Source organism: Phyllobates terribilis, unplaced genomic scaffold, assembly GCF_046119375.1.
Source record: "Phyllobates terribilis strain yellow unplaced genomic scaffold, ASM4611937v1 Scaffold_1__5_contigs__length_1240528914, whole genome shotgun sequence".
Lineage (NCBI taxonomy): Eukaryota > Metazoa > Chordata > Amphibia > Anura > Dendrobatidae > Phyllobates > Phyllobates terribilis.
In genome coordinates this window covers 421,283,425-421,310,706 of record NW_027362761.1, presented here as the reverse complement: position 1 = coordinate 421,310,706, position 27,282 = coordinate 421,283,425, and the positions used below count along the sequence as shown (strand labels likewise).

At 43.3% G+C, this 27,282-nt stretch overlaps 1 protein-coding gene across 4 annotated transcripts in view; it reads left to right on the top strand.

Annotated features, from left to right (window-relative positions):
* The window catches only part of YTHDC2 (YTH N6-methyladenosine RNA binding protein C2), a 131,889-nt gene that overhangs the window by 70,578 nt on the left and 34,029 nt on the right, over positions 1 to 27,282 (top strand). For all 4 annotated transcript variants that reach the window (XM_073677216.1, XM_073677232.1, XM_073677212.1 and 1 more), the window contains 6 exons: positions 389 to 508; positions 10,544 to 10,816; positions 11,385 to 11,511; positions 11,588 to 11,793; positions 12,023 to 12,218; positions 18,258 to 18,367. In XM_073677216.1, coding sequence (XP_073533317.1) covers positions 389 to 508; positions 10,544 to 10,816; positions 11,385 to 11,511; positions 11,588 to 11,793; positions 12,023 to 12,218; positions 18,258 to 18,367 — 1,032 coding nt within the window. The remainder of the gene's footprint in view (positions 1 to 388; positions 509 to 10,543; positions 10,817 to 11,384; positions 11,512 to 11,587; positions 11,794 to 12,022; positions 12,219 to 18,257; positions 18,368 to 27,282) is intronic.

Sequence of the window (27,282 nt, the reverse complement as noted above, 5' to 3'; positions counted from 1 at the left end):
GATCTTATGCACATTCTATGGAGTGAACAGCTGTGAGGTTCATTGCCGCATTCTCCGCAACAGAATTTCTTCATGGAATCATACCCTTATAGGTATCTGAAGAAACTAGATCTGCAACTGCATTATCAAGGCTTAGCTAGTCTGTTAGGAATGTTTGTTAACAAGCTTGTTTACGGTTATTGATGACAATGAGAAGCTGAATGATGAATGCAGCTCTGGCTAACAACACAGAGTAACTGAATACAAAATGGGTCATATAAATTGCTGCTCTGCTTTTAATGTAGAACATATAGATTATTATTATTATTATGTAAAATGGTGTCAAATACTTCGAATTGGTTTTCTATATTAGGTCAGTCAAACTATCTACATTTTTTTTTATTCAAAGGAGCTTTGCTTGCATACAAAATTGCTGGCACCAATAAACTGTCCGATTGCTGATTTCTTAATGAAAGCTCCCGAGCCACCACCAGCTTTAATTGTTCGCAGTGCAGTGCAGATGCTAAAGGTGAGTAAAATATGATGTAGGTAGATTGTAATATTGTGCCCTTATATAGACTATTTCCCATAATGCCAGAGTATCATTATAATAATAATCCTGCTTCTATCTAATGGCAGCCAGTGATAGATCAGTGATATAGAGTTGCTGTCCCCGCATGTATACAGCCAAGTCTCAGTGTCTCCTTTGTGATGTGTATAAAACAGTCTCAGTGTCTCCCATGTAATGTTTGTACAGCAGTCTCAGTGTCTCCTATGTGATGTACAAACAGCAGTCTCAGTGTTTCCTATGCGATCTACCGTATTTTTTGGACTATAAGACACACGTAGGTTTTAGAGGCGGAAAATAGAAAAAAAATGAAGCAAAAAGTGGTATACATGGCCCCCAGTCCAGGTATACATGGCCCCCAGTCCAGGTATACATGGCCCCCAGTCCAGGTATACATGGCCCCCAGTCCAGGTATACATGGCCCCCAGTCCAGGTATACATGGCCCCCAGTCCAGGTATACATGGCCCCCAGTCCAGGTATACATGGCCCCCAGTCCAGGTATACATGGCCCCCAGTCCAGGTATACATGGCCCCCAGTCCAGGTATACATGGCCCCCAGTCCAGGTATACATGGCCCCCAGTCCAGGTATACATGGCCCCCAGTCCAGGTATACATGGCCCCCAGTCCAGGTATACATGGCCCCCAGTCCAGGTATACATGGCCCCCAGTCCAGGTATACATGGCCCCCAGTCCAGGTATACATGGCCCCCAGTCCAGGTATACATGGCCCCCAGTCCAGGTATACATGGCCCCCAGTCCAGGTATACATGGCCCCCAGTCCAGGTATACATGGCCCCCAGTCCAGGTATACATGGCCCCCAGTCCAGGTATACATGGCCCCCAGTCCAGGTATACATGGCCCCCAGTCCAGGTATTCATGGCCCCCAGTCCAGGTATACATGGCCCCCAGTCCAGGTATACATGGCCCCCAGTCCAGGTATACATTGGCCCCCAGTCCAGGTATACATTGGCCCCCAGTCCAGGTATACATTGGCCCCCAGTCCAGGTATACATTGGCCCCCAGTCCAGGTATACATTGGCCCCCAGTCCAGGTATACATTGGCCCCCAGTCCAGGTATACATTGGCCCCCAGTCCAGGTATACATTGGCCCCCAGTCCAGGTATACATTGGCCCCAGTCCAGGTATACATTGGCCCCAGTCCAGGTATACATTGGCCCCAGTCCAGGTATACATTGGCCCCAGTCCAGGTATACATTGGCCCCAGTCCAGGTATACATTGGCCCCAGTCCAGGTATACATTGGCCCCAGTCCAGGTATACATTGGCCCCAGTCCAGGTATACATTGGCCCCAGTCCAGGTATACATTGGCCCCAGTCCAGGTATACATTGGCCCCAGTCCAGGTATACATTGTCCCCAGTCCAGGTATACATTGTCCCCAGTCCAGGTATACATTGTCCCCAGTCCAGGTATACATTGTCCCCAGTCCAGGTATACATTGTCCCCAGTCCAGGTATACATTGTCCCCAGTCCAGGTATACATTGTCCCCAGTCCAGGTATACATGGCCCCCAGTCCAGGTATGCATGTCTTCCCCCCCAAACCTGGTATGCATGCCCCCCTCATCCCCATCCTGGTATACATGGCCTCCATCCCATCCCCATCCTGGTATGCATGGCCCCCTCATCCTGGTATACATGGCACCCCCCAGAGCTGCATCCTGTTCTTCTACCAGCAGCTGATCTCAGCGTGTAAGCAGGGCATGACGTCACTGCAATGCGCTCTCATTCCAAAATCAGCTGCCTGGATATTCACTGCTCCCCATACCCATGGGCATAGGGATCAGTGAATATTCATTCTTTTTAATACCCGGCACACTGATAGCCGCAGGCTTCCTGCAGCGGCTGGCGGTCAAGTGTGCCCGCTGTTAAAGAAAATGTATATTCACTGCTCCCCACGCCCATGGGCTTGGGGAGCATTGAATATTCAGCACTGCTGCCTTGCAGCGCTGGGTCCTGGGTTCAAATCCCACCAAGGACTACATCTGCAAGGAGTTTGTATGTTCTCCCCGTGTTTGCATGAGTTTTCCCCGGGTTCTCCGGTTTCCTCCCACACTCCAAAGACATACTGATAGGGAATGTAGATTGTGAGCCCCAATGGGGACAGTGCCGATAATGTATGTAAATTGTCTGAATTGTAAAGCGCTGCGGAATATGTTGGTGCTATATAAATAAAAAGATTATTATTATTATATTTATATTCTTTAAAAGCGAGCACGGGGTTAGCTGAGCAGCTGGCTTCTGCCTCCTGTGACCCACTCCTCCACCGCTGCAGTTACCTCTCCCCCACCACAGCCAGAACCATAATGTACATCTGGACTATAAGAGAAACCCCCACTTTCCTCCAAAATTTTGGAGGAAAAAAATGCGTCTTATAGTCTGAAAAATGCGGTGTATACAGCAGTCTCATTGTATCCTATGTGATGTATGTACAGCAGTCTCAGTGTCTCCTATGTGATGTATACAGCAGAGTTTCAGTGTCTCTTATGTGATATATATTCAGCAGTTTGTGTCTCCTATGTGATGTATTAACAGCAGTCTCAGTGTATCCTATGTGAAAATAATATACAAAATATGTAAAAAGTATTGAAAAGGGTCTTGGCTTGGCTGGACATGTGAGCGGTCGCAGGACAGATCAGCTCCGTGAGCAATAGCCTGTAAAAGTCTCCACTGGGCCCTAAATAGTAATAAAACCAAAGATAACATCTCCCTCTGAGCTCCTGTAACCATTGGTGCACAACAGAGGAGTTTTTTTATGGCTGGGAAAGTAGGCAGAAGGCACCGTGAGGTGACTGCAGGAGCAGACAGACAGTCTCAAGATGGCACCGAGAAGCCGAAGCTTTCCACATCCCTAGATTCACCAGGCAAGTCTACTTCCATAAACGCTGCAGTTAAACTAGCGAGTTATGATAGGACAAAAAGAGCAGCCCCCTTGAGTAATACAGTGCAGACACAGATGAGGGAGATGGCTAATCGCTTCTCTGCTCTTTCAGGAGAATTTGACAATACAGATAATACTGACACCTCAGATAGCAGCCTGCTGCTTCGGCCAGAGGTTAACCCCTTCAGCACTCTCAACCCAGCAGACAGAAGACCCTACAATTAAGGATGTTTTCATGGTGGTTACACAGTATGGATCTGTCCTGTCCTCACTTAGTAATCAAATGGGTGAGATTAAGGAAGAACTTTCCTATATGAGACAGGGGCTGCAGAAAGTAACAGATCGCACCACAGCAGCTGAGGGGAGAATTAGTGATTTGGAGGATAAACAGCCCCAAATTATTAGTGACTATCGCAGACTTGACCAACAGATCCTGGCATTGCTAGCTAAAACTGACGATCTGGAGAACAGACTCAGGCGGAATAATATATGGGTGATTGGCATCCCTGAAAAAACCGAGAGCAATAACCCTACTGAGTATTTTGAGAAATGGCTGATCTCCCTGTTTGGGGCAGAACACCTGACCCCTCTATTTGCTGTGGAAAGGGCGCACAAAGTTCCTACTCGGCTGTTACCCAGAGCCCCGCCGCGGCCAGTCCTAATGAAGCTGCTCCACTATAAGGACCGTGACAACATCCTTAAGGCAGCTCGTGATAAAGGGGACATCTCCGTCAACGGCCAAAAGGTGTCCTTTTTCCCTGACTACTCCATTGAAGTGTCAAAACGCAGGGCACAATTTGTGGATGTGAAACGCCGGCTACGCCAGCTACAAATACCATATTCCATGCTTTACCCGGTGAAACTCAGAGTGGCCGCCCCAGGAGCGACCTCCTTTTTTGAAAATCCTAAGGAAGCACTCCGCTGGCTTGATCTAAATGAACAGCAACTTCGTCAGAACCCACAACGCTGAATGAAGACGTATAACTTAAGTCATGTGCCATCAGAAGATATCTGATTGACTGTTGGAGTCATAATTCTTACCAAGTAACCCACGGCCCAGTGGAAAATGGATATTCTGTCTATTATCCTAAAATGGCAGGCTCCCAAGAAACTTTTATTTTTCTCTTTTTGTAGGTTGCTCGCTTGCTTCATGTGCGGATGCGAATTGGACTGGTATCCCCATCCATCTGGTTTTTCTGGATGGATCTGTATTTTTCTGTTTGTATGTTTTTGTAAGTTGTATGTTTATAGATTGTGCTGCACAGTTCTGCCACCTGTATGGATTACAGTGATCTTGTATGGAAAAGGGGGTATTATCATAGCCTTGTATTTGGGAACCGGAGTTATGTTAACGCTTGTCATACTTATCCTGTCCATCCCCTATGCGTTATATCCTAATGGCTAACCAAGTAAAATTCCTTTCTTGGAACGTGAGAGGGTTGGGAGACCCCTTAAAGAGGACGGCTGTCATGGAATATATACGGGGTAATTCACCAGCAGTGGCATGTCTGCAGGAAACGCATCTAGAAAAAAGTAATATAGCGGCCCTGAAGCGTTCATGGATCAGCAATAGCTTTCATTCTACCTTTTCAAGTTACTCGAGGGGCGTCCGTATTTTAGTACATAGATCTATCCCTTTTGAATTGATATCCGCTAAGGTGGATGAGGAGGGCAGATTCATTTGGATTCATTGTAGAATATTCACGAAAGAATTATTACTAGTGGCAGTCTACATTCCCCCTCCCTATAATAATATCATTATGAAGGAAATTGCGTCACTCATAGACAAAGTACCGGGGGTCCCTGTGCTATGCATGGGAGATTTTAACAATATTGTACACCCATACTGGGATAGATTCAGATCAGACACAGCTACAGAGGCTACCCCCATAACTAAGTTTGGTGAGCTCCTGTCAGAGTTATCCTTGACTGATATATGGCGTCTTAAATATCCCAAAACACAACAGTTCTCCTGCTACTCTAAATCACATAACACCCTCTCCCGCATAGATTTAGTACTGGGAACAGAACACATCCTCCCTTTAGTGGAAAGGGTGGAATATTTACCTAGAGTACTGTCAAGACCACTCATCCCTGATGATGAGCCTATGCCTTTTGCCTAGATTGGAAGCTACCCTTACTAGATGGTCCGTGAATCCCTTTTGGTTGCAAATCATAGACATAAATTTGATTACATCACCTCTTCAAAACTATTTTATAGAAAATAACTGCTCTGTGATGCAGAACTCACTATGGGACGCTATGAAGGCCTGTCTGAGGGGAGTCCTGATACAAGCTATAAATAGGTCCAAGACTAAAACTAACCAATTTTGGGAATTCTTGCAAGACAGGGTTAGACTCACGGAAAATAAATTTGTCCAATCAGGTACAGAGGAGGACCTAATGACCTGGAAAGAGGCGCAGGAGGCATACTCCACACACATTAGGGAGAAGGCCAAGAATAAGCGACTATTCTCCCAAATACATTTTTATGAAGAAGGGGAAAAGGCAGGCCATTTACTGGCTATGATTGCAAGGGCTCAAATAGGGACATCCTTTATAGGCGCTTTAAAAAATAAGGAAGGTGCAATGGTTAATCAGCCAGATCAAATATCAAATACTTTCAGAGAATTTTATCAGGACTTATACAGAACCAAAACAGGGTTTAGCAGAGAACAAGTCCTGACTTATTTGGAGGGGATTGATCTTCCAGCTATCTCTGAAGCAGATAAAAAATACTTAAATAGTCCCCTGTAATTAGAGGAGTTACAAATGGCCACAGCTTCAATGGCCAATTATAAATCACCAGGGTTGGACGGGTTCCCGATGGAAATATACAAGAAATTTGGGGATATATTACTACCTCAATTGCTGTGCACCTTCCAGGAGGCAGCCAGGGAAGGCATTCTGCCCCTCTCAATGAGAGAAGCTGTTATCGTAGTGATACCCAAACCGGGTAAGGATCCATTGCTTCCCGAATCCTATAGGCCTATATCCCTGCTACCTACGGACATTAAAATTATAGCAAAAGTTCTGGCCTCCAGGTTAAATAACATAGTATCTAATGTTATACGTAGTGATCAATCGGGCTTTATGCCAGCTAGGTCTACAGCCGTTAATATCCGTAGACTATTTCTTAATCTTCAGCTGCCAGTGGACAATGCAGGAGACAGGGTTATTTGCTCGCTAGACGCTGCTAAAGCATTTGACTCTGATGAATGGGAATATCTATGGGTAGTTTTGGAGAAATTTGGTATGGGCGCTGGATTTATTTCATGGATCAAGCTACTATATGAGAGGCCATTGGCACGATTAAGGGTAAATGGGCGTCTTCAGCCTCTGAACTGGGGAGGGGCACCCGGTAGGGATGCCAATTGTCCCCTTTACTGTTCGCACTGGCCATTGAACCACTAGCTGCGGCTATCAGGATGCACCCTGGCATAATGGGATTTCGCAGAGGGAATATAGAGGAGAAAATTGCGCTTTATGCTGACGATGCACTACTATTTTTAGCGGAAGCCTCCAAAACATTATCTGTAGCTATGGAGACAATCGGGTTTGGTGATTAATTGGACTAAGTCGGTACTGCTTCCAATAGATAATGGGAACATTAATGCACCTCACTATACTGACACGGGCTTACAAGTGGTCAATGAATTTAAATATTTGGGTATTAATGTAACATCTAAAGTAACTGACTATGAGAAACTAAACCTCAACCCAATGCTGGCCAGATTCAAGTGTAAACTGGACACATGGTCTAAATTGCCACTGTCAGTGGTGGGCCGCACTAACTTGGTCAAGATGATCTGGATGCCACAATTGCTATATGTATTGCATAATTCTCCAATATGGCTTCCCCAGAGTTATTTCCTTAAAGTAAACAGCATGTTCAGGGACTTAATCTGGGGAAAACAAGCTTTGCAAAGAGATAAAACTATGGGTGGCCTTGCTGTCCCAAATCCGTGGGTTTATTATATGGCAGCTCAGCTCCAGCACATTCGTGGGTGGGACGACCCTGGAGGGGGAGGGGAGGCTCAACGTCTTCTACTCCAATCACATTTTCAATCACTCAGACTCTATGAAGCATTGGAGGCTCACAAATTTAAGACACCGTCTTGTAGAACCCCAACTACGCTGTTAATACACAAACTTTGGTGGGCAGTGAGGAAATTACAGGGGATACAAGGGATCTCACAATTTACATCACTGTGGGAAACGCCATGGCTCCCTAACCTATGTAAATTGGAAGGGTTTACAAATTGGAGTTTAAAAGGTCTAGAAAGATTCACTCATGTTTTAGCGGGAGATTCACTAAAGGAGTTTTCACAGATACAAAATGAATATGGACTGCCCAACACCGAATTTTATAAGTACCTTCAGTTACGACATGCATATCAGGCAGAGAGTCTTGTCCTAAGTAACAGAGTTCCTCAAAATGCTATAATACAGAGAATGGCTAGCTCACATAATTCTGGGGGGCTAATCTCATTGCTTTATAGGGGTCTGCTGGACCTAGTATTAGCAAAACACCCCGTAAGATCAAAAGAAAAATGGGAGGGCATGATAGGCCCCATTGAAGAGGGGCTGTGGTCTGAAATACTGGAAAGAGTTCCCCAGTTCTCTGAGTGAGTCCCATAGATTCTCCCACTTACAGGTGCTGCACCAGTCATATAGAACACCCCAATTTCTCCACGATATAGGGCTTCGACCAGACTCCCTATGTGTTAGATGTAAAACATTCCCGGCTAACATGCGTCATATGATGTGGACCTGCCCTGCTCTGGAAAACTTCTGGAGGGATGTAATAGCGATCATTGATAGAACATACTCAGTCGATTCAGATCCCTCACCATTAGTATGTATACTGGGATATATAGAAGATCTGAGCACTGACGAACATGGCAAAATAGCGGTGGCACGCATGTTATACATGGCCAGGAAACTAATAGCCCAACATTGTTTATCAGATAAGGCGCCCACGGTGACAGAATTTATAAATAAGATTAATTGGTTATTAAATCTGGAAAAAAGGAAGGCCATCTCCAAATTTGAAAAAATATGGGCTCCATGGATTGACTGCTCCGGCCTAGCATCCAGAGAACTGCATAGATTTCGACTTGGTCTGCTATGATTGATGTATAGATTACTTGACAGGTGCAAAATCCTACATTGGACTGCTTTAGGCACGTATACAACTGCTCCACAGCAAGAGTTAGATACCCCTTAATACAATTGTGACTATTCATACTGTAAGATTGTTAATTTGCTGTGGACAGAACTGTGGAACATTTAACTCAAAATGTTTTGTTTGAAAGGGCAATGTGTTCAGGGGGTGGGACAGAATAGGGACTGGGTCCCTTCCTTGGTTGGGTTGTTTTATTTGTTTCGCTGTTGTGTTACAAAAAAAGTTTTAACAATAAAAAAATATTTGATTTAAAAAAAAAAAAAAAAAAAATATTGAAAAAATATTAATATAAGTAAAATGATAAAAAGGCATATTCGGTATCACCAAATTAATCCATGTAGTAAATGTTATAAAGAAGTTAAATTGAAATTTCAAAATTGACATTTTCAGTCTACTGCCCCAGCACAAAACAATGCAATAAAAAAGTATCAAAATGTCACATGTACCTCAAAATTATGCCTATAGACTTATCAAGTATAGCTATGCATGCAAAAACAAGCCCTCATATAGTAAATGGAAAAATAATAAAGTTAAGGGTCTCAGAAAATGGTTACACAATCGAATTTTTTTTTTTTTTTTTTTTTTTTTACAAAATACAGATTTTTTTTTTAAAATCTATAATATCTAAAAACGTTACATGTTTGATATCTTCGTAATTATACTAACCCGAACAATCATTTTGCAAGGTAATTTTTGAATGCCTTGAATGCAAAAACATTGGCAGAATTTATTATTTTTTAACCATCTTGCTCTATTTGGAATTTTTGTCCTGTTTTGTTTATCTCAGTACATTTTATGCTAAAGTGAATGGTGTATTTCATAACTTCAACTCTTTCCTCAACCCTCCACCCCAAAACAAGCCTTGATACAGCTAAGCAGGTGCAAAAAAAAATGTTATGACTGCTATAAAAATGAAAGCTCAAAAATAATTGAAAAAAGCCTTGGACAGGCTGAAACGTCTTGTGAGTTGTGGAATAAACAAATTAATCATCAACACGTGAGTGCTGGGATTTGCTTTTCCTAGAAACATTGTTTTCCACGTGCACCACCCCAGCTGTACGGAGGGCCCACTAGATTCTTTTGATACAAAAATAATGTATGACTTCGATGAAAAGGGGTTAGTTTTTGGCTTCTGTCCATTTGTAGTTTTAATATCAATGTAATATATTAATCGCATAATTGCAAGTACCACATTTAGTGGTATTTGTATTTATTTTTCTGGAAGTAATATAGTAGTTGTTTTTTCTTCCTTTATCTTCTTTTAGGTAAGGAGTCTATAGACTACGTTCCCTTTGGAGCACTGCCTGAATTGAATCCACAGCCCTGCATGCACTGACACTACAGGAGCCCAGCGCACACAGTGTCCGTGCAGGCGTGCTTTGATTCCTGTTGCCTTATCTGCAGTGACCGCTCGCTCACACAGGATGACACAGATTCTGGGGTGTCTGATACTGGCAGGAGAGATGGATGAGAATGGATTTGCACACACTGACACTGTGTGTGCTCTTGACTCATGCAGTGTCAGTGTGTACAGAGCTGAGGACTCAATTCATGCAGTGCTCCAGAGTGAGCGCTGTTTTATCAACAAGTTCGGAGGATTGTAATTCAGGGGGTGGAACAGTGCACTGAGCCCTTAGCCGCACCAGCGGTGCATCGAGGGTCCCTTATTTACAGATGTAATAAAACAGTTTCTTAATTAAAATGGAGTTGGTGACGTCTGAACAACAGATATGATTTTTACAGGGGTTTTGTCACTTGTTTGAATGTGTAAGTGGTTTAATTTGAGTTTTTGGTGGCAGACCGACTCCCTTTAGAATATGTGTGAATGTTAGAAGTTGCTTTTCTATCTGTTTTTCTTTGTATATATGGTTTTAGATTTAATTGTTTGGATTGGTTTTTGTTTGCAGACAGTTGATGCCATGGACGCCTGGGAGGATCTGACTGAACTTGGTTATCACTTGGCTGACTTACCATTGGAACCTCATCTTGGAAAAATGGTGCTATGTGCTGTGGTGCTAAAGTGCTTGGACCCAATCCTTACTATTGCTTGCACTTTAGCATATCGAGATCCATTTGTCTTACCAACTCAGGCTTCCCAAAAACGTGCTGCTATGCTATGCAGAAAGCGGTTTACCACAGCGACTTTTAGTGATCATATGGCCTTGCTTAGGGCTTTCCAGGTACAGAACTGCCTCAATTTTATGTCATTTATTTCTTTATTGTTACCTTGTTTTATTTAAATGGAATTTATCACCAGATCTTTGCTAACCCATCTGAGAGCAGCATAATGTAGGGGCAGAGACCCTGTTTACGGTGAGGTATCACTTACTTTGCTGGTGGCTGCAGTTTTGATGAAAAACTGTTTTCTCTGCTGCAGATCTAGCAGTTCTCTGAATGCTGAGCCCTGTATAACCCTGCCCACAACTCTGATTGGCAGCTTTCTGTGTACACTGTGCATAGTCAGAAAGATGCCAATCAATGGTGGGGATGGGGTTATACAGAGATCATGAATATGGAGGACTACCTGGCAGGAGGTTTACTGGCACTGTAGTGATAATCTCCTGCTGATAAAACAGTGATTGTATCAAAACTACAGCGCAGTAAGTGTCACATCGCTGGAATTGGGGTCTCTGTGTCTACTCACTCTGCTGGTAAGTGATTCCATTAAAGTTCTAAAGTAAGTTACTAACCTTTTTAGATGTCCTTGTAACATACTAAAAGTTAATGCACTCAATATATGTTTTACAGGCCTGGCAGAAGGCTCGGAGTGATGGATGGGAGAGAGCTTTTTGTGAGAAGAATTTTCTTTCTCAGGCTACAATGGAAATTATCATTGGCATGAGAACTCAACTTCTTGGGCAGCTCAGGGCTTCAGGTAGCCATAGGACTAAGTGTAACATTAAGAATAATGTACCCGCAGTTGCTCTGAGTATGTGGCTTGTCTCTTGCAGGGTTTGTTAGGGCTCGTGGAGCTGGTGACATAAGAGAAGTGAATACAAACTCTGAGAATTGGGCTGTGGTGAAAGCTGCCCTTGTTGCTGGCATGTATCCAAACCTGATTCATGTAGACCGGGAGAATATGCTGCTTACCAGCCATAAGGAGAAGCGCGTGCGCTTCCATCCTACCTCAGTCCTCAGCCAGCCACCGTACAAGAAGGTAAAGTTGTTTCTTCACACAGATCACCCATATCATGTGATTGGCTTTTATATTTGCTCTGAATGTTGTTCACATTTTCCATTACATGGATTGTCCAGACATAGAACGTTATGACTTGTGCGCTAGTTCAGCGATTATATCTATTATATACAGTATATACGCAATCCATTTTCCGCTCCTGTTATTTCATACATCGATGATTACATTTAAACTTTATTTTATCCTACAGATCCCACCCGAAAATTGTCAGGCTGCTGCTATCCAAGTGTTGCCCACAGACTGGCTGATCTATGATGAGATGACCCGAGCTCACAGGATTTCTAATATCAGATGCTGCTCAGTGGTTTCACCTGCCACCATAGCAATCTTCTCAGGACCTGCCAGGCTGCCGAGTAATGCTCTGCAAGAGCCATCGTCATGTCGAGGTGAGGAAATATCAAGTAGGAATTAATAAGGGACGTAATGCATGTAAATATATGAAACTATTACATTTTATTATGGACGGAAGCAGCTGAGAATAAGCACCAGATATCACATCTTGTCCCTTTATTTGCCTCTTTGCCATGTTGCCTGTAGAAGTCAAAGCATACAAGCTAGTTATCATTAACAATTAATTTCTTCCCTTTCAGTTCTCTTGATAACTTTACCGTTTTCTATGATCATATAATGTGGGACATGTAGAAAAAATAGCCTATAAGCCTTTACTAATCAAAACAGATAAGAGTATGGAGTATTCCTATATCATAACCTGATGGCATGCTGCCTGGATATGCCGTAACTTAAAGCTCCACTGCTGAAGTTATATCACTAATGTAAGTTCCCTATCCCTAGTATTCCACTCACCAGCTGCCATCTTCATCTGTTATTGGCGCCGTATCTGTCGCCTTCTGTAGGTTGTGACCTGCTAGATCGCTCCAGTATTTGCTGGATGAGCTAGAAGTCAATGTAAGCCAGAAAAAGGTTCTCATAGACTTGCACTGAGAGCTTGTGACTGTTACCTCTGACTTCCAGTCAGTCAGAAGTTGCCGTCACAAGATGGCAGATCGGGACTGTAGTGGCATCGGGAATATCTGAAGACAGCAGCTGGTAAGTGTAATACTAGGGGAACTTGTATTCATGTCACCAGCTCTGAAATAAAACAAAAATGCTGGAGTGGTGCATTAAAGGCTCCCATGATTTTATTTATTTGCTAAACCTGTGTAAATGTATGTATTCAAATACTTACCGATCGTCGTCTTCTCCAGGTTCCAGTTCCGCTCCGGTCGTCTGTTCACTCACGTGACTGTGATTCTGACACTGCATAGACTTACATTGTAAAAGCTACTCCCAGCTCACACATAGACTCCTAGCTGGTCGATATTGCCGTCATGTGAGCAAGAGGACCAGAATGATGGTGGAAACGGAAGATGGCTATCAATAAATATCGGATTGCACTTACAGTACACAACACCCATGTTTACACAGGTTTAACAAATAAAAAAATTTAAGGGAGTGCTTCTTTAATATCGGAAAAGACCTTTGAGACATCCACTAATCATAAAAATAAAGAGACCACAGGGTTTTTTCAGCTCTGGATTCCCTTAAGTCTTTCCGTGCAATGCAGCACCTCCACTAAGCATAGAAACTGCAGCACAATTTTATTCAACTGAAAGGGGCTGTCTGCAGTTCCCTGCGCAACTGGGTGAATGAGAGCGCTGCTACGCTGGTAATACATTTCTGCATACCCTTCATTCTTCTAACCCATCTCTTCAACCTATTGTTATCTTCTGGTGCTTTCTCTTCTGATTTGAAACCCGCCACAAACACCTTTCCTAAAGAAACCATATTTAGACTCGATCTCTACGTCCAGCTATTGTCCCATATCATTAGCCTCCAAACTCTTTGAATAGCATGTCCATGCTGAACTTTCCTCCCACCTCGAATCTAACTTACCCTTTGATGACCTACAATCTGGCTTTCATCCCCACCAACTACCAAAACTGCAAGCAACTTACTGCCAAAGCTAGTAGACAATTCTCTATACTCCTTCTAGACCTGTACTCTGCCTTCGACACAGTTGACCACTTCCTCCTACTGCAAATCCTTTCCTCCCTTGTCATCAAGGACCTTGCCCTCTCTTGGATCCCCTTATATCTTTCTGACCTCACATGTAGTGTCTCCTATTCCAATACTACCTCCTCTGGGACCCCTACCTTTTTCAATCTACATCTTTGGCCTAGGACAGCTCATAAAGCCCCATGGCTTCCATTGCCACCTATACGCTGATGACACTCAGATTTACCTCTCTGGCCGAGATGTCAACTCTCTGCTATCCAAAATCCCAGAGTGTCTATTAGCCATACCCTTCTCCTTCTCCTCTTGCTTTCTAAAACTCAACGTGGACAAAACGGAACACATCATCTTTTCTCCATCTCGTCTCACCCCCCTACCTGATCTATCTCTCTATCTGTCACAATTAACGACCCCATCCTTTCCACAGTACCTGAAGTCCGCTGCTTCGGATTTACCCTCGGCTCTACCCTGTCCTTCAAACCGCACATCCAAACTCTTGCCACCTCCTGCCGCCTCCAATTCAAAAAAATATTTCCAGAATCTGTCCTTTCCTCGTCCCTGAATCTACTTAACTGCGGACACTGACTTACAAAGTCGTCCATAATCTGTCTACTCCGTATATCTCCAAACTGATCTCCTGATATCTGCCAACACTCAACCTCCGGTCATCCCAAGACCGCTTTCTTTCCTCCACGCTCATATGTTCCTCGCTCAATCACCTCCAAGACTTCTCCTGAGTGCCCCCCATGCTCTGGAATTCTGTCCTACAACACATCCGACTATCCGCCACAATTGAAACCTTCAGATGGAACTTGAAAACCCATCTCTTCAATAAAGCTTTTAGTCAGCAATGACCCTGCTGTCTCCTCACCACCACCGGAGCTGCCGCAATCCCCTACCCTGCTGTCTCCTCCCCCATTATCCTGTAGACTGAAAGCCTGCAAGGGCAGGGGCCTCTCCTTTCTGTACCAGTCTGTAATTGTTAGTTTGTTCACCATGTTTTACATTTGTATCCTGTATGTAATCCCTTCTCATGTACAGCACCATGGAATCAATGGTGTTCTAAACATAAATGATAATAATAATGAGTTTGGTTTATTTTAATCCATAGGACTTCTTTAGTTTTCCAGCAGAAAGTTTGACTCTTCATCATACCATCCACAGCTATTGCACATGCAATTTGTAGCGTAAGCCTTTCTAAGCTACTTATACGTTTGTGCTCAGACTTTCTCCACTGGATATATTTTTCTTTGCATTTTTAATAATCTCTTGATGCCACCCCTGTGTTCTAAATTAATGACAATTATTGTAACATACCTGGCGGCGTCCTTGCATGGTGGTCCATCTCCCACTGTGCAAGAGGGCGCACTTGATCTCCTGTCCAGAATGTCTCTCTGGCTTCCCTCCATGCTGTCTGTTTGTGTCTGTTTCTGCTGCTTAAGGGCGGCGCCCGATCACTTCCTGCCTTTTGTACCTGCTGTGGGTCACACCCCTTGTGCGTCCTCAGCCTATTGCTGTCTGTCACTTGGTATATAGCTCAGCAGCTCCCTTCTATCCCGGCCTGAGCATGCTGTTATGCACACGCCCGGGCTAAGCGGCGTGTGCGTGGGATTGGTAGTGATTCCACTGGACCGTGCCGGAGAGTGAATGCCTGGAGGGGCGTGACTAAGTATTCACCCGATCCGACCAGGGTCGCACGACGGCATACGACGCCAGTGCACCAAGGAGGAACCGAGCAGAGGGACCAGGTGCTACTCCAGGACAGACCCCGGACACAGCTGTTGACCCACACAGGGGAATACAGGAACAGGCTGGTAGGCTGGCACACAGACTGGAGGGTATAGGCAGGCACGACTGGTATGCAGGCAGGCGGGTATGCAGGCAGGGGGGTAAAGGCAAGCACAGCTAGAGTGCAGACAGGGAGGCACTAGCAGGTAGGAACACAGGCGGGATAGAACCCAGTACACACCGGGACTCAGGAACAATACAGGCAGAGGGTTACAGGCAAGCACAGCTAGAGTGCAGACAAGGCTGAGCAGGGAGGACAGGGCTCTGCTCACACGGAACAGACAGGAAGGGAAAGACAGAGCCAGATACTCACACAGTACTTGCAGAGACAACAAGCAGGAGTTAGGTACGAGTTCAGACCCCGCAGAAAAAGGAAGGGAACGGACATAGAGGCAAAACAGGTAAAGGACAGGAGAGAGTTCAGACTGGAACTGAGTGTACGGAGGAGACCGACACTGCAGAGGGATACAGGAGCGGGTCTGGGAATACGGCCCCCAGAGAGGCGGAACGAACAGGCAAGGAGCGTGTTCAGACAGGACAGACCAGACGCAGGAGCGGGTCTAGGAAATCGGCCACTAGAAGGCGGAACGAACAGGCAAGGAGCGTGTTCAGACAGGACAGACCAGACACAGGAGCGGGTCTAGGAAATCGGCCACTAGAAGGCGAGAGGAACAGGCTAGGAGCGTGTTCAGACAGGACAGACAAGAGAACACAGAAAGGACTCAGTTCAGACACGGGAGCTGATACCGCAAAGCAGGAGACATACAGGACTCAGTTCAGACACGGGAGCTGATACCGCAAAGCAGGAGACATACAGGACTCAGTTCAGACACGGGAGCTGATACCGCAAAGCAGGAGACATACAGGACACAGTTCAGACACGGGAGCTGATACCGCAAAGCAGGAGACATACAGGACTCAGTTCAGACACGGGAACTGATACAAAAAGCAGGAGACAAGAGACGGGGCCTGAGCATAGTGTTTCCTTCAGTGTGTGCTTGCACTCTGAAGGTGCCAGGTCCCGTCTCTTGTCTCCTGCTTTTTGTATCAGTTCCCGTGTCTGAACTGAGTCCTGTATGTCTCCTGCTTTGCGGTATCAGCTCCCGTGTCTGAACTGTGTCCTGTATGTCTCCTGCTTTGCGGTATCAGCTCCCGTGTCTGAACTGAGTCTTGTATGTCTCCTGCTTTGCGGTATCAGCTCCCGTGTCTGAACTGAGTCCTGTATGTCTCCTGCTTTGCGGTATCAGCTCCCGTGTCTGAACTGAGTCCTTTCTGTGTTCTCTTGTCTGTCCTGTCTGAACACGCTCCTAGCCTGTTCCTCTCGCCTTCTAGTGGCCGATTTCCTAGACCCGCTCCTGTGTCTGGTCTGTCCTGTCTGAACACGCTCCTTGCCTGTTCGTTCCGCCTCTCTGGGGGCCGTATTCCCAGACCCGCTCCTGTATCCCTCTGCAGTGTCGGTCTCCTCCGTACACTCAGTTCCAGTCTGAACTCTCTCCTGTCCTTTACCTGTTTTGCCTCTATGTCCGTTCCCTTCCTTTTTCTGCGGGGTCTGAACTCGTACCTAACTCCTGCTTGTTGTCTCTGCAAGTACTGTGTGAGTATCTGGCTCTGTCTTTCCCTTCCTGTCTGTTCCGTGTGAGCAGAGCCCTGTCCTCCCTGCTCAGCCTTGTCTGCACTCTAGCTGTGCTTGCCTGTAACCCTCTGCCTGTATTGTTCCTGAGTCCCGGTGTGTACTGGGTTCTATCCCGCCTGTGTTCCTACCTGCTAGTGCCTCCCTGTCTGCACTCTAGCTGTGCTTGCCTTTACCCCCCTGCCTGCATACCCGCCTGCCTGCATACCAGTCGTGCCTGCCTATACCCTCCAGTCTGTGTGCCAGCCTATCAGCCTGTTCCTGTATTCCCCTGTGTGGGTCAACAGCCGTGTCCGGGGTCTGTCCTGGAGTAGCACCTGGTCCCTCTGCTCGGTTCCTCCTTGGTGCACTGGCGTCGTATGCCGTCGTGCGACCCTGGTCGGATCGAGTGAATACTTAGTCACGCCCCTCCAGGCATTCACTCTCCGGCACGGTCCAGTGGAATCACTACCAATCCCACGCACACGCCGCTTAGCCCGGGCGTGTGCATAACAATTATCACATACTGGCAAGTCATATTTCCCTGCCAACACATTTTCTGGCTGTCTTTTTTGACATCTGGTATTAAGTGCTGATTGGTGAATGGTGCTTTTTATATAGACTTTTTCCTGCTTGTCACAACTGTTAGGATTTGGTGTGGAGAGGTTTATTTTCTTAGACAGAATGTAGGCAATTGGTACAAAAACTAACTTTTATTAAATCCTTATTAAAAAAATGTTAATCCTCAAGTGCAAAAAATAGTGCTTAAAGTAAAACCTCACACATGTGATGAGACAATATCTCCGTGTTCAGAGACAAGAAAAGAGGAAGGTGCCCATTTGATTCCTTTTTACCAAATATAGGGAAACAAATGATCCTGTATGCACTTTGCTCATTAATTATGGCATAGTGCTTTTATCTCTCCTCCTTTTGTTCCTTTGGGTATTAAATACTGACAATCATATAGTGCCCAAAGGACTTGCCTAATGTATATTTTCTTGTATCTTTATTTCAGCACCGCTGGATGGTAATGAGAGCAGTGACAGTGAGACGGAAGACAGAAGCACGGCTGAGTTAGCTACATTAAAGCTGGACGACTGGTTACATTTTAAGCTTGATCAAGAGGTAATAACAGTAAAAGTAGCACATTTACTGACGTCTTCTGGGTAGATAAGTTAGCACTTTCTCTTTACTAGAAGTAGTTGAAAAACCCAAGGGGCAGTGGTTTTAGGCTTATTTCTGAATCTCAACAGTCTGAAATGGGATGTTCTCCAGAACCAATAGAACAGTAGGTTAAAACTTAGCCTTTAATCATACAGAATAAAAAAATAGACAGCATGTGCACATATTGAAAAAAAAGAAAAACATTAAGCTTATTCGTTTTGGGTAGAAAAACCTATAATCAAAGCTGACAGCCCCATGTGGGGTATGTTCTTAAATTGTAAATGTTATGGATGGGGTAAACAAGGAAAATGGAGTCACCAATACAAACGTGTTCTGTAAAGGTGTATTTACATAGTCACAAAATAATGAATTGTAGGTGCAAAAATTAGTAAAAAAAATAAAAATACACAAGATCTGCTGTGTAATTGAGACCATTGGGTGAACGGGTATTTAATTTACGAATCCAGAAGGCCTCTCGTGCCTTTAATTTATCCAGTCAATCTCCTCCTCTATTTGGTTTGTGTACTCTTTCAATCCCAAAAACCCTCTATAATGCAAGATCACCTGAAATGCTGCGTTTTTTAATTTGTGTATTAATGTCGTCAGGTATCTTGGGAATGGATCCATCAACATATTCTGCTTTACGATTTTTCAGTTTACTGGTTGTACATCCCACATATTGGAGCTTGCACTGGGTGCATTCTATAATGTAAGCTACATACACATGCGATAGGGATGAATAATAGATAATGTTGGAATAAAAAGCTTTGTTACAAATAACTGGGGGCAAAGTGTACACCTACTCTTTAAAGCAACCTTGTGTGCTCAACCAATTCTTTTTGTTATTAGTATATTTGTCGATAATAGAGAAATATTTGGGTGAGATGATGTTGCCTATAGTACATAATCTGCTTGCTACAAAATTAACTCCATTTTTAATTATACGAGAGATTGATTAATTTTCATAAAGGATAGGAAGATATTTCCTAATGATTCTGGAAATTTTATAAAAATCTTCATTGTATGGGGTAGAAAAAGTTGAGTTTGCCATTTTGTCACAATTATTATAGACATATTGTTCTCTATTTTTTGAATTAATCATTGTTTTGGCTTGAATAAGGGGAGAGAGTATCCCCTCCTCCTTAAGCGTATTGTAATGGCATCACTTTCACTACTGTAATGTTACTCATCAGAACATGCACTATGTGCCCTTACAAATCTACCGATAAGTAAATTCCTGGTTAAAAAAGAAAAAAAAAAAACAGCAAAAAAGGCTAGAGGGTTTACCTGCCAGATGTCAGAACTAATGCACTCAGGATGCAGCAAACCCATATAATAAAGATGGTGGCAACACAGGTGCAAAATACTGATGAGATAATCACTCACAACCTACCATTTCATGGAGGAGGTGATTTGCTTAGTATTAAAAATGAACACAGAAAGGCTTGTATAGGAATGGAATAAAAAAGTGCAAAAATACATATATACTATGTGTGTATATATATACATACAGTACAGACCAAAAGTTTGGACACACCTTCTCATTTAAAGATTTTTCTGTATTTTCCTGACTATGAAAATTGTACATTCACACTGAAGGCATCAAAACTATGAATTAACACATGTGGAATTATATACTTAACAAAAAAGTGTGAAACAACTGAAAATATGTCTTATATTCTAGGTTCTTCAAAGTAGCCACCTTTTGCTTTGATGACTGCTTTGCACACTCTTGGCATTCTCTTGATGAGCTTCAAGAGGTAGTCACCGGAAATGGTCTTCCAACAATCTTGAAGGAGTTCCCAGAGATGCTTAGCACTTGTTGGCCCTTTTGCCTTCACTCTGCGGTCCAGCTCACCCCAAACCATCTCGATTGGGTTCAGGTCTGGTGACTGTGGAGGCCAGGTCATCTGGCGTAGCACCCCATCACTCTCCTTCTTTGTCAAATAGCCCTTACACAGCCTGGAGGTGTGTTTGGGGTCATTGTCCTGTTGAAAAATAAATGATGGTCCAACTAAACGCAAACCGGATGGAATAGCATGCCGCTGCAAGATGCTGTGGTAGCCATGCTGGTTCAGTATGCCTTCAATTTTGAATAAATCCCCAACAGTGTCACTAGCAAATCACACCTCCTCCTCCATGCTTCATGGTGGGAACCAGGCATGTACAGTCATGGCCAAAAGTATTGAGAATGAGACAAATAGTAATTTTTCCAAAGTTTACTGCTTCATTTTTTGTAATGGCAATTTGCATATACTCCTGAATGTCAAAGAGTGATCAGCTTAACAGCAATTACTGTACTTGCAAAGTCAATATTTGCCCAGAAAATGAACTTTAACCCCCAAAACACATTTCAACATCATTGCAGTCCTGCCTTAAAAGGAGCAGCTAACATCGTTTTAGTGATTGATCCATTAACACAGGTGTGGGTGTTGATGAGGACAGGGCTGGCGATCAATCAGTCATGATTAAGTAAGAATGACATCACTGGACACTTTAAAAGGAGGCTGGTTCTTGGTATCATTGTTTCTCTTCAGTTAGCCATGGTTATCTCTAAAGAAACACGTGCAGCCATCATTGCCCTGCACAAAAATGGCCTAACAGGGAAGAGTATCGCAGCTACAAAGATTGCACCTCAGTCAACAATCTATCGCATCATCAAGAACTTCAAGGAGAGAGCTTCCATTGTTGTCAAAAAGGCTCCAGGGCGCCCAAGAAAGACCAGCAAGCGCCAGGACCGTATCTTAAAACTGTTTCAGCTGCGGGATCGGACTACCAGCAGTGCCGAGCTTGCTCAGGAATGGCAGCAGGCTGGTGTGAGTGCTTCTGCACGCACTGTGAGGCGGAGACTCTTTGAGCAAGGGCTGGTTTCAAGGAGGGCAGCAAAGAAGCCACTTCTCTCCAGAAAAAACATCAGGGACCGACTGATATTCTGCAAAAGGTACAGGGAGTGGACTGCTCAGGACTGGGGCAAAGTCATTTTCTCTGATTATTCCCCTTTTCGATTGTTTGGGACATCTGGAAAACAGCTTATTCGGAGAAGAAGAGGTGAGCGCTACCACCAGTCTTGTCTCATGCCAACTGTAAAGCATCCTGAAACCATTCATGTGTGGGGTTGCTTCTCAGCCAAGGGAATCGGCTCACTCACAGTCTTACCTAAAAACACAGCCATGAATAAAGAATGGTACCAGAATGTCCTCCAAGAGCAACTTCTCCCAACCGTCCAAGAGCAGTTTGGCGCCCAACAATGCCTTTTCCAGCATGATGGAGCACCTTGCCATAAAGCAAAGGTGATAACAAAATGGCTCATGGAACAAAACATAGAGATTTTGGGTCCATGGCCTGGAAACTCCCCAGATCTTAATCCCATTGAGAACTTGTGGTCAATCATCAAGAGATGGGTGGACAAACAAAAACCAACAAATTCTGGCAAAATGCAAGCATTGATTATGCAAGAATGGACTGCTATCAGTCAGGATTTGGTCCAAAAGTTGATTGAGAGCATGCCAGGGAGAATTACAGAGGTCTTGAAGAAGAAGGGGCAACACTGCAAATATTGACTTGCTGCATTAACTCATTCTAACTGTCAATATAACCTATTGGTACTCATAATATGATTGCAATTATATTTCTGTATGTGATATAAACATCAGACAAACACTAATAAAAACCAGAGGCCAGCAGATCATGTGAAAATATAATTTTGGTGTCATTCTCAAAACTTTTGGCCATGACTGTAGAGTCCATCCGTTCACCTTTTCTGCGTCGCAAAAATACACGGTGGTTGGAACCAAAGATCTCATATTTGGGCTTATCAGACCAAAGCACAGATTTCCACTGGTCTAATGTCCATTCCTTGTGTTCTTTAGCCCAAACAAGTCTCTTCTGCTTGTTGCCTGTCCTTAGCAGTGGTTTCCAAGCAGCTATTTTACCATGAAGGCCTGCTGCACAAAGTCTCCTCTTAACAGTTGTTGTAGAGATGTGTCTGCTGCTAGAACTCTGTGTGGCATTGACCTGGTCTCTAATCTGAGCTGCTGTTAACCTGCGATTTCTGAGGCTGGTGACTCGGATAAACTTATCCTCAGAAGCAGAGGGGACTCTTGGTCTTCCTTTCCTGGGGCTGTCCTCATGTGAGCCAGTTTCTTTGTAGCGCTTGATGGTTTTTGCAACTGCACTTGGGGACACTTTCAAAGTTTGCCCAATTTTCCGGACTGACTGACCTTCATTTCTTAACCACTTCGCACCAGAGCCTGTTTTTGCCTTCGTGACCGGGCCAATTTTTTCAATTCTGACCACTGTCACTTTATGAAGTAATTACTCTGGAACGCTTCAATGGATCCCCCTGATTCTGAGATTGTTTTTTCGTGACATATTGTACTTCATGATAGTGGTAAAATTTATTCGATATCACTTGCGTTTATTTGTGAAAAAATCGGAAATTTGGCGAAAATTTTGAAAATTTTGCAATTTTCAAACTTTGAATTTTCATGCCCTTAAATCAGAGAGATATGTCACACAAAATAGTTAATAAACAACATTTCCCACATGTCTACTTTACATCAGCACAATTTTGGAACCAAAATTTTTTTTTGTTAGGGAGCTATAAGGGTTAAAAGTTGACCAGCGATTTCTCATTTTTCCAACAAAATTTACAAAACCATTTTTTTTAGGGACCACATCATATTTGAAGTGACTTTGAGGGGTCTTTATGGCAGAAAATACCCAAAAGTGACACCATTCTAAAAACTGCACCCCTCAAGGTGCTCAAAACCACATTCAAGAACTTTATTAACCCTTCAGGTGCTTCACAGGAATTTTTGGAATGTGGAAGAAAAAAATTAACATTTAACTTTTTGCACAAAAATGTTACTTTAGACCCAATTTTTTTTATTTTCACAGGGGTAACAGGAAAAAATGGACCCCAACATTTTTTGTGCAATTTCTCCTGAACACGCTGATACCCCATATGTGGAGGCAAACCACTGTTTGGGCGCACGACAGGGTTTGGAAGGGAAGGAGCGCCATTTGACTTTTTGAATGTAAAATTTGTTTGAATAATTAGCGGATGCCATGTCGCATTTGGGGAGCCCCTGATGTGCCTAAACAGTGGAAACCCCCCACAAGTGACACCATTTTGGAAACTAGACCCCTTAGGGAACTTATCTAGATATGTGGTGAGCACCTTGCACCCCCAGCCGCTTCACAGAAGTTTATAATATTGAGCCGTAAAAATAAAATTTTCACATTTTTCCCACAAAAAATGTTTTTCATCCCCTAATTTAGCATTATAATAAGGGTAACAGGATAAATTGCACCATGAAATTTGTTGTGCAATTTCTCCTGAGTACGCCGATACCCCATATGTGGGGGAAAACCACTGCTTTGGTGTACGGCAGGGTTCGGAAGAGAAAGGAGCGCTATGTTGGCTGGGATAGGTTGCAGACACCATGTCACATTTGAAGAGTCGCTGACATGCCGAAACAGCAGAAACCCCCACAAGTGACCCCATTTTGTAAACTACACCTCTCAAGGAATTCATCTAGGGAAGTAGTTTTTTTTTTTAATTTTTAAATTTATACCATTGGGCAGTGAAGAAAACATAATTGTATTTTTACCACAAAAAAATGTTTTACCCTTAGATTTTACATTTTCACACAGGGCAATGGGTAAAAATGGTGCCGAAATGTGTCTCACAATTTCTTCTAAAAGTGTCAATACCCCATATGTGGCTGTATCGTACCGCTCAGCCATACGGCGAGATCTGGGGGGGACGGAGCGCTATTTGACAAATGGAGAACAAATTATTGTAGAATAGGCATTTGGATTTGGGAGCACAAAATTTTCTGAATTTCTTTTGGGGGGCAAGGGCCATTTCGCTTTTCCAGAGCCTTTCTGCTACCAGTAACTTGGAAGTCCCTTATATTTTTAACAGATGACGGACCTGAGTGGGGACTAGCTTTTTTTGAGGACGGAGTTGAAGCTTTTATTGGGAACATTTTACGTAACATTTATCCGGCGCTCTAGGCTGAGCACTTACATCGGGGTTTCCATCTAAATTTCCAAGTGATGTAATTCAGATGAAACCCCTGTGGGATCCATTCACTGTAATGAGGCAGCAGAGTTACTCTGGACTCCGTCTGGCCTCTGTTTAGCGGTGTCCTTTTTTTCAGAAGTGGACAAAACTGTGGCCAACCGCACTTTTATGCACGCCTAAAACAAATGACACCTTGGGATCCCAGGCCAGACTGCATCCACAGTGCCTATATCTGCCTCATTACAGGTAATCTTCCGTCATGGGTTCCTGCTGAATCACATATTTCATAGATTTACACGGAAACTCTGGGGTAAGTGCTCAGCGCAGGGCGCAGGATAAATGTAAGGCTCTGCGCCTTACTGCGATCTTTGGGAGACTTAATAAACTAATCAGTAGCAGGTGAAGAATTGTTTTTTTTCTTTTTTACGCCGTTCCTAGTGTGATATAATTGATTAGATTACTTTATTCTTCGGGTCGGTGCGATTACAGAGATAGCAGATTTATATTGGGTTTTTATGACTGACAGCTGTCACACACTAAGAGACGCTTTTTTTTTGCAAAATCTAGTTTTTGCATCGCCATATTTTGAGAGCTATAATTTTTCCAGATTTTGGCCGACAGAGTCATGTGATGGCTTGTTTTTTGCGGGACGAGTTGACATTTTTATTGGTACCATTTTTGGGTACGTGACATTTTTTGATCGCTTTCTATTCCGTTTTTTGGGAGGTAAAATTAACAAAAACCAACAATTCAGGAATTGTTTTTTGAGGTTTTTTTTTATGCCTTTCTGCGTGTGGTAAAAGTGATCAGGCAGCGTTATTCTTCGGGTCAGTACGTTTACAGCGATACTACACTTACTGTATATTTTTTTATGTTTTGGCGCTTTTACACAATAAAACCATTTTATAGAAAAAATATTTTTTTTGCATTGCTTTATTCTGAGAGGTATAACTTTTTTATTTTTCGGCTGATGGAGCTGTATGGCGGCTTGTTTTTTGTGGAACAAGATGACGTTTTCAGCGGTACCATTTTTATTTCCATTTTTCTTTTTGATCGCATTTTTTTCCTCTTTTTGTTTGGCGATATGAGGAAAAAGCATAGTTTTTTACTCCGTTTTTTATTTATTTTTATTACGGTGTGCACAGAAGGAGTTAATTAGTGTGACAGTTTTATAGCTCGGGTTGTTTCGGACGCGGTGATACCAAATATGTGTACTTTTTTTATTTTTGCATAAATATACGGATTTATCGGTTTAATATTTTATTTATTTATTTTTATTTATTTTGTAATTTTTATTTAACAGTTTAAAAACATTTTTTTTTACATTTTTACTTAGTCCCTGTATGGGACATTAATTTTTATTTTTCTGATCACTGATCTCATGTAATGTAATAGACATGTATTACATTACATGAGATGTTCCCTGACTGTTTCACAGTCAGTCTCCTGCCTGGCTTCAGCTGCAGGCTGAGCAAGGCAGGACACCATATATGGCAGATCTGGAGGCGGTCATGTGACCTCCAGCTGCCATAGCAACGTCAGGTCCTGGAAGGTATAAGGGGGCCGTCGGAGAGGTAAGTGGACGACCCCCTCTCCTCCTGCTGTCTTCTATATGCCGCGATCACTATAGATCGCGGCATATAGAAGACAGCAAAGGGTTAACATCACTGGGACCTGATCCAATCAGGTCCCGATGATGTTCCCTGTCAGAGCTATCGCTCTGCACCGCTCCCGCAGCGCTTGCAAGACCCTGGGTGTCCTGAGCGCTGCGGGACCACCTACCGTTTTTAAACGTCCGCTCTGCACAGAGCCCAGGCACCGCGGACGTTTATCTACAGTGGGCGGTCGGGAGGCGGTTAAAGTAATGATGGCCACTCGTTTTTTTTTTTTTTTACTTAGCTGTCAAAGTCATGAAAATACAGAAAAATCTTTAAATGAGAATGTGTGTCCAAACTTTTGGTCTGTACTGTGTATGTATGTATGTATGTGTATATATATATATATATTATGTATTTTTGCACTTTTTTATTCCAGGGTGCAGCCAGGCCCATTAGTGCTGGCATTGTAAACTAAGGTGTCTGTTCTCATGGGGTGCACTTAGATAGTACCGGGCAGCCCGCCTAATCTAATAGTATGGGCGTAACTAATAGGCTGTAAGCCGGATGCTGTGCACTACCCAAGTGTGAACGGCACCCTATACAAGTCTTTCTGTGTGCAGTTTTAATACTAAGCTGTCACCCCCTCCATGAACTGGTAGGTTGTGAGTGATTGTCTCATCAGTATTTTGCACCTGTGTTGCCGCCATCTTTATTATATGGGTTTGCTGCATCCTGAGTGCATTAATTCTGAGATCTGGCAGGTAAACACTCTTGCCTTTTTTTGTTGCTTTTTTTTCTTGACTCTTGGGGGAATTTTTAATTCTTCATTTTGTGGTTTTGCTTTGAGTAAATTCCTATTAACATGATTGAGAGGACATCTGTTAAAATGTAGTGTGGTGTTGCCCTATAATTGTTTTCTGTATAACTTGGTGATTATACTGTGGTTCCTGGAATCAGCAATCAGACATTAAGACACAGAATGATATAGATATTTTTTTGGAATGTGTACTGAAGATTAGATTATCATTATTAGTATGGAGATATTAAATTCTGAAACTGAACGAACAACCATTCCAAATAAACAACATGTCATCTTATATACGTCCCATACCATTGGATGTGATGGTGGAAAGGATTATGTGGGATATATAGATAATTCTCCCAACATGTCTTGTACAAATTGGTAAGTTTTTTATATTTTTAGTACATTTTTGATATGTTTTTTTTTTATTAGATAACTTTTT